At 48.4% G+C, this 7,843-nt stretch overlaps 1 protein-coding gene across 3 annotated transcripts in view; it reads left to right on the top strand.

Annotated features, from left to right (window-relative positions):
- Nucleotides 1-3,833: 3,833 nt before the first annotated feature.
- GABRB2 (gamma-aminobutyric acid type A receptor subunit beta2) overlaps nt 3,834-7,843 on the top strand; it is a 156,722-nt gene continuing 152,712 nt past the window's right edge. The window contains exons 1-6 of one of the 3 annotated variants that reach the window (XM_057409859.1): nt 3,842-3,982; nt 4,394-4,491; nt 4,640-4,757; nt 5,549-5,781; nt 5,906-5,997; nt 6,933-7,000. In XM_057409859.1, coding sequence (XP_057265842.1) covers nt 5,705-5,781; nt 5,906-5,997; nt 6,933-7,000 — 237 coding nt within the window. In that variant the 5' untranslated portion in view covers nt 3,842-3,982; nt 4,394-4,491; nt 4,640-4,757; nt 5,549-5,704. Of the gene's footprint in view, nt 3,983-4,393; nt 4,492-4,639; nt 4,758-5,548; nt 5,782-5,905; nt 5,998-6,932; nt 7,001-7,843 lie in introns of all 3 variants that reach the window. The other 2 variants (XM_057409861.1, XM_057409860.1) reach the window with 2 other exon arrangements.

The raw sequence follows: 7,843 nt of genomic DNA, 5'->3' as shown, positions 1-7,843 counted from the left end.
TTCGGGAATGTATTACTGAAAATTCAGGAAACTCTCTCTGTTCAAGAGAGCTTAGAAAGAAAGATCCAAATCCTGCAATCAATTGATGCAGACAAATGCCACTCCATTAATTTAATAACAGTTTTCTGCAATCTGCTTTCAGGGCTGAATTTTACACAAACAGCATGGAGGAGATTTAGATGCAGAGTGATATAATCTTGGTGTACGTTTTGTGCTGTCTTTTAAGTGTTTTACTATCCCTACCCTATGCAATCACTCCTCATGCCCTGCCCTGCTCAGCTTTCTTATCAAAGTATGCATATACTGTAGCTATTTCCCAGCTATCATTGTGCTAATGTAGCTAAAATTGAGGAATTCGAAAATTGTTATCTATATAGCTGTTAAACTAATTCCACCATTTTGAAGGAAATAGGCTCTTTGTGGTGCTTTCATGATTTGATAAGAGGACTGTAGATTTCATTCCATCATAATTCAGACATTTTGTATTTCACTCCAGTCCGCACTGAGTTGCTAACAATCGTCTGCAATCAAAGCACTTGTGGATGTCTCGTACAACCTTTTACTTCCAGTTTGATTTAATCTGTAATTCAATTTCACATTCAAAGACTGTCCTCAACATACATCTAAGATCCATTGATCCCAAGCTATATTGCAGGTCTGTAACTTATGAAGTACAGGCTAGGTCATGATCCATGGCAAGTTCTTATCTATAGTGTCTTTAACCCCGTGGGGATGTCATGCAGAGAGTTACAGAATGAACAAACAAGAGCTCTAGCAAGTAAAGCCCTATATAAGGATACAAACCAATTAGAAACTATTACCTGTCCCTCCCATTTGCTCTTCTCTTGCAATTAAGTGGAATTCGTGCCATATCAAGTGGTACTTGTTTCCTAATTGACTTATCAGACTCAGTTCTGTACAGTACTGATAATTTCATATTTTTAAGAGCCAAAACCAGTATAATTGGCAGTCATAGACTATTACTTTTGCATTTTACCACTGTTTTTTTTTTAGATATACCATAGTTGAAACCAATATGAACCTAAATTCCAGATGATTGTCACTATGCAAACATAAATTCCATTGCCCATGAAAATCAGAATCAGGGTACACCTGCATGAATAATAGTTTTTCTGTTTGTGATGTCAAAGGGATCTTTATGCTGATAGATTTATTGCTAATGGAATGGTGTGTGGTGCATGGGCTGTCATGTACTAGATCTGAAGACCTAAAATGACAACTAAAACCAAGATAAGGTATACTTTGCTCAGGAAATGTCTGCAAGAGTTGACTATATTTTGATTTATTTCACATCAATTTCTAGCTTTATAGGTGTTGGAAATAGAAGACATGTATCAAAATAAATTATTACTAACATTCTCCTGTAAGTTAGAGAAGAAAATCTTACCTGACACGTGGATACAACTCTCATCTGAGTTTTTCTGGTACTAGTGCTTCTTACCCAAATGATCAAAACCTCAGGGAGCATCACTGTGATAGAACTGTATTCAGACCAGCCTGTCCAGGTGCAGTAAAAGAAAACATTGAGTGAGATATTGCCATTGTTACATTACTTGTGATAGAGGATTACTGTTCTTGGCTAGCAAAAATCAGTATCTCTTCTGTCTTGATTGACACAGAGTGACTGGATCACTCAAGAAACTATCTTGAAATTCTTACTCTACCTGAAAGCTTATTTTGCATAAATCTGTACATTCACAACAAGCAATTTGAAAACCACTTTAGAGCAGTTCCAAGTACATGGCCTGAGATACTGTTTGTGGTGACAGGAATACACTGCTACAGTCAAGGATTGACAAGACAAAGTATGATGCTGCTTATAGCCCATTTCTTGCATAGCGTCACATGCTGGTCAGCAAGGATTGTGGGCCTTTAATTTGGAGTATTTTGGGGGAGGGGGGATTCTTTTCCACTCCTCAAACTTGAAAGCTAAGAATAAACATAACCTGCGCTTGGCATTTAAAATACGATCATCTTTGCTGGCTTCTCTGCAAGATTATGGAACTTGCAATCCAATTGAGATATTTTTGGAGCTAGAAGTATCATATCCAGCTGTGAACCACATAGTTCCTCCATTGTAAGACACCCAAAATCTTGGATAGCAATCCTTAAACATGTTACGTGAACAGTTCTGCAATTGCCAGTGCTGGTGTTCACACCAGTTATTGCCTCTCCTTTTCAATCAAACACACAGACACAAGTGAGAAAAAAAGAGGGACAATTTTTTTTGACAAGTTGCTCAAAATAAATGGGAGATTTTGAAAGTGCTGAGAAATTCGGAATGACAGAGATAGAGCAGAACCCTGTGGTCAGAGAAAAAGTGGCACTGTCAAAAGTGCAGAGCAAAGCATGAATCAACTTGCAAAAGGACCAGTCCTGTATGACTTTGTACTCTATGTCAATATATAGTAATGATGTCCGTGCCACAGAGATTTCTTCGGGAACACAGAGAATAACGGCAAGGAAGGGTTACTGGTACCGATTTAGACATCGGTGCATTTACAGATAGCAAAAATAGAGTTAGCAGATCATCCAAAGCATGGCTCAGTAGAGCCTTTACACTTCCAAAACCCAAGGATATACATTAATTTTCCACACCTAATGCACCGTGATATCCGTATGTATTTAATTTCTTTGAGATATGTTCCATTCCTTTTTGTTGAAGTAGCCAGACCGAGAGTAGGTTTGCCTACACGTGGCACAGTGGTACTACGGGCCCAGAACAAGTGTTCCCTGATTTATTAGTGCATACACCAGATCTGAGAACAAATGCTAGATGTACTGGCATCACTTGAATTCTTTGGGTATACTATTCTAACATTCCCATGGAAATAGAGTAGTTTTCTGCTTCTGATTTGATCTTGCAATGTCAATCAAAAGCTCTTGTCAGTCCAGCGCTGAACACTACTAGCCTTCAGCCTCAGGTTCGTGTTGATACCTGGTTAATCATGGTGAGGGAAACTTTTCTGTGGTATAATGGTAATTTACAGCAGAGACTCGGAAAGCAGCAGTGTCAGATGTAGTCCCGTGTTGGCACTTGCAGGTGAGTTTCGTACTGAAGAATTAGTGTTTTACCTCAAGACCTCCTGTTCTTATCATATGACTGCAGAAGAAAAAAGTCTTTATTATAGACCTGAAGTAAAATGATTCACTGCACAGAGTAGCCACCATCTTCCTTTCAGGGCTGTATTTCAAGAGGTTTGTCAGTGAGGCAGACAAGCTGTGTGAGAACAGAAACCTCCACTGGTGAACAGGGAGAGTGGCTCTGTGCTATCAGCTGTGGAACAGAAAGCTGCAAAATGGGGGGGGGGGGGGGGGAAGTGGGGCTTCAATTTTAACTGATGCTTAAACATTCTTTAACTTAGCTGTTTTGGGGGGTTTTGGTGGGTTTCTTTTTTCTTTTTTTTTTTTTTTGAATACAGAAATTAGACATTTTAGGTTTGCCATAGGCACTAAATCTATTCTGCTTCATCTGGAAAAGTGTATTTTCTCCCGCTGTGTAATTCCAATTGTTACAAATGGGAGAAGGTGGTGAAAATGTCATGGTGAATTCCCCCAGCCTTTTCCTTATGTATTTTTTGTCCTGGAAGCAAACCCCAAGCAGATACTTACTTGGTCTCCAACGGAGAGAGGGGTGTTTGGAGGCGGTAGCATTGGGGTGGAAGGGGCAGCACAATTTAGCCGCGCTGCCGGGGCAGGGCGTGAGCGGCTCCTTGCCGGAGGGACACGCCGCCAGGGGTGTGAGCGGGGGGGGCACCTGGTGGATGCAGCGGCAGGTGGATGCTGCGGTGCTCGCCGTGGGGCTTCCCCGCTCTTCCACGCTCCAGACACGGTAGCTGCCGGGCGGTATTAAATGGCTGCCTGCTTTTCGGGGCTACCGGCTGCTTTACGGGTTGGCTGTTCATCATCTTAGCAGCCCTGCCGCCTCTCGGGCAGCGCCCCCCCGGCTACGCTCCCCCAGGTGAGGCTTCGTCCCACCGCCTCCCTGCACGCCTCCTCCTCAGCCCTTCCCGAGGAGCAGCCACCGCTTCTCCCCGTGCAGCCGACCCGAGCCCCTCCCCACTGCTCCTGCTGCTCCTGCTCCCGGGTCAGAGCGCGGCCAGGAGCCAGGGCTGGAGCCGCGCACCTCCTGGCCCCAACGGCAAGAGGCGGCTCACTTCCGCCGGCGGCGGAGCAGAGCCGGGAGCTCTGGAGCTCCCCAGCCCCGCGTGAGCAAGACTGAACAGTGTCAGCGAGGAAGCGAGCCCTCGAGCCCATCCTGCTCCCTGTGCAACAGCCTCACCCTTGTCCCTCCCCTTCCCCCCCCGCGTTTGTGAATTCAGCCCCCCCTCACAGCGAGTTGAGTGTTTCTTTTGTTAATTGGCGCCCCAAGTATTCCAAATCCCTTCCCCGCGCAGCCCGGGCCGGCCGAGGACGTGTGCACGCCCAGATCCGCTCCGCGGAGCAGCACAGATCCGCGGGGCCGAGTGGGTATGTGCGGGAGGAGGAGGAGGTGTAAAAGGAGCTACGAGCACAAAGCAGATTTGCGAGGAATAATTTAGCTCCGGTGGTTGTTGTTTTTCGGGGTTTTGTTTTTTCTTCCCTCTTTCTTTTTTTCCTTTTTTTTTTTTCCTCTCAGGATTTAAATGTCACTCAAAGCATCCCCAAATCAGCTTTCCGCTCGTCTCCGGCTTCTTCCGAAGCATTAATTGGATCCTACGCTGCTTTTGAAAAGCTTGGGTGCTTTACCCACAAAGGTAAGTGGGCACTGGGTCTGGATGGTCACTAAGTGCGCGACTGCGTTTCACGGGGGTGTTTTTCTGCCCCCCACCTCCCCCAGCCCCGTGGCTTAGCTCTACCTGAGGAACTTACATCCTTGCTTAAACACCGGTCGATACGTGGCAGACGCGCAGCCGGGCTGGGCCGGAGCGGGGCCGCGGGGGCTCCGTGCCCGCCCCTCGGGCACCAACAAATGCCCCGCGGGAGCCGGCGCCCCCCTACCCCAGCTCCCCCCGAGCCCGGTGCCTCTGTCCCTGGCACAGCGCGGTGAGGAAGGAAGCAGCCTGATCCCCTCTTGCGAGAAAACATTCGTCATCATTTTTTTCTCCCCCGTGAGAAATACCGTAGGCGCCCATCTCCCCTCCTCCCCCCGCCCGCCAGCGCTGCGAGCTCCGGCTCCTTCGCCCGCACTTAGCCTCGGGCGGCTCTTTCCAGGGACCACAAAGTTGAGCTGCCCCCGTTCGCCCCCACCTGCCCCCGGCACCTTGTGCTCGCTGTGCATCCCCCTTTTAACCTGTTCCCCCTCTGTCTCATCCACGTCCGTCCCCTCACCCCCCTTTTAAACTAGGCTGCAAAGCCTCTGTGCCCTGCAACTCCTAAAACTTCTCTTCTTGCTACGATTTATATTGTATTCTAACAAAAACGACAACAAAAACACTCGAACCTCTTGTGGATGACTTTTTTTTAATTATTATTATTTTAAATAATGCATTTCCTTCTTCCCCTTTAATTTTTTTCCTTTTTTTTTTTTTTTTTTTTTCTTGGCAAGGAAATTTGCTCCATCTCCAGCAGCAACCACTGCTCCTTTTGATGTTGTGGTACGCCGTGCGCATGCGCTTCACATTAGAATTACTGCACTGGCCAGAATAAGTTGGATCTCTTCTTCTCTTCACTGAAACCCTAAATCATATCAAAAACTAAAGGGATGCTGAGAGTCCGGAAAAAGGGTTACTTCGGGATTTGGTCATTCCCTTTACTAATAGCCGTGGTGTGTGCACAGAGGTAAGTGATGAAGGTATCTCTTTTGCTTTACTTTGAATTGCATGTATGCTGCCTCTGAGAGGAATGTGCAGCTTGGGTCTGAGAAATAAGAAATAATAAAATGTTAATCTCTCTTTTTCTGTAGTGTCAATGACCCTAGTAATATGTCACTGGTAAAAGAGACTGTGGATAGACTGCTGAAGGGCTATGACATTCGCTTGAGGCCAGATTTTGGAGGTAATTTGCCTGCTTTTGAATAGAAGCGATTACATCGCCGGGCTGGGCACCTTTGGCGTGTGGGGGTTTAAAACGTGGTGGGTGCTGTTGCTTTGGGGTGCGCGTGTGTTGCCATTTTCTTAAGCTGATCTAAAGTTAAGCCCGTTGTTACTCAATTTTCTCAGCACAGGATGCTCTTAATGCGATCACTTAAATCTCTGGCATATTTGCAGTCGGTCCCTCATTTTGTGTGTGTGCTGATACTTCATTACACTGTAATTAAACCCTTGGTTAACTGGGTTTATCGAGATGCAAATCTCTTAAGTTTACCCAGCGCTTGCTGCTCTCAGCCTAATGTGCCTGTGATCACAGTTACTATTTTTGAGTACAAGATGTGCTGTTAACTGATACAAAAATGTCATTTAACCCCCTGCGTGCTCCATACTTCGAACTACTTTGTTTATTGCGGACGTGTTGGCTGTGGGTGTCCCCTGACACCCCCGCCACCCACCCCCTCCCCGGGAGCTCGCTGGCCGCCGTCCCCCGGGCTACCCCGTGCGCCGAGGCTGGGGGCGATGAGGACCCGGGTGGCAGCCGCGGAGGCCGGGGCCGCGTTCCACGGCGGGGTTCGGGCGGGGGTTGGGGGTGTCCCCACGCTGCGGGGTTTGATGGGGGGGGGGGGGGTCTCAACGCCGTGGGCCCGGGCGGCCGCGGGCAGCACGTGTGCGCGTTACATAAAGCCCGGCCCCGCTGGAGGGGGCCGCGATCCCGGTGCCGCTGCCCGGTGGGCGCCTGCTGCGGGGCGGGCGGGGGGGTGCGCGGTGTGGGAGCCTTCTCCCTTCCCGCTGACTTCGTGGGCTCGTTCAAACGCCGTTTCGTCTGTACGCTGTGAACTCCGGTAAGAACGAGTTAAGTTCTCGGGAGATCACATTGCGGACCGTCTCGTTGGTTTGCAGGTCCCCCGGTGGCTGTGGGCATGAACATAGACATCGCCAGCATAGACATGGTCTCGGAAGTCAATATGGTGAGTTTTCAGGGCTGGGGCTGGTGGCTCTCGTAAGGGGGCGGCTGTCGCTTCCCCCGCCCCTGCCAAGGCAGAGCGGTGCCCGCGGGCTTGCGGGGTCCCGGCGCGGCCTCGTGCCCCGGGGTGGAGCACGCCGCCTCCCGCGGGGTCGGCAGCGGCCCGGAGAAGGGTCCAGGGTCGGCCTCGCCGGAGCTGGGGCCGGGGCGACGGGAACCGCGGGACCGGGTCCTGCGGCGGCGCTCCCGAGGCTCGGCCCGCTCTGCCGCGAGCAACGGCGCCCCCTGCCGGCCGCGCGGCCGCACAGCACCCCGCTGCTAGCCGGGAGCGCGTCCGCGGGGACACGGAGACGAGGTGTCGGCGGGCGGCCCGGGTCTGCGCCGTTGCTGGTTTCGGTTTCTGCTGTGATATGAAAAAAGAATTTGCAGTTTTGTCTTAGCAGTGCACTTACGATTAAAAAAAAATTTAAAAAGTTGGTTTTTTTTGTAACTTAAAATAGTATTTTGGATGGTTGTGACCGAGTTAATGATTTAAGAAGTTTTAATGGTTCAATATGTTTGTTTCTCTTAACTGGTTTGCACTGGCTGTGCTCAAATGCTGAACTTGTTCATAGTGTAATAACTCAGTGCTTTCTATGTTTCAATCTCGTTACCTGGGAGACTAATGAAGTGTGGAAAGAATTGGAGAAGTCTCACATCTGTGCTGTAGGAGAAGCTGTTCCTGGCTTACACTAAACTTTCTAACATTTCCTCTTTTTTTTTTTTTTAATTTTTTTTTTTAATTATTTACTTTGAGATGTTTGGGATCAAGTTTTGAAGTTTTCCTCTTGGTTAAGGACACAGGATT

Source organism: Pezoporus wallicus, unplaced genomic scaffold (genome assembly GCF_028554395.1).
Source record: "Pezoporus wallicus isolate ANWC-B61680 ecotype Strahan unplaced genomic scaffold, APGP_CSIRO_Pwel_v1 contig_4309, whole genome shotgun sequence".
NCBI classification, from domain to species: domain Eukaryota; kingdom Metazoa; phylum Chordata; class Aves; order Psittaciformes; family Psittacidae; genus Pezoporus; species Pezoporus wallicus.
The sequence above is the reverse complement of the archived record's forward strand: the minus strand, read 5'-3'. Positions and strand labels throughout refer to the sequence as shown.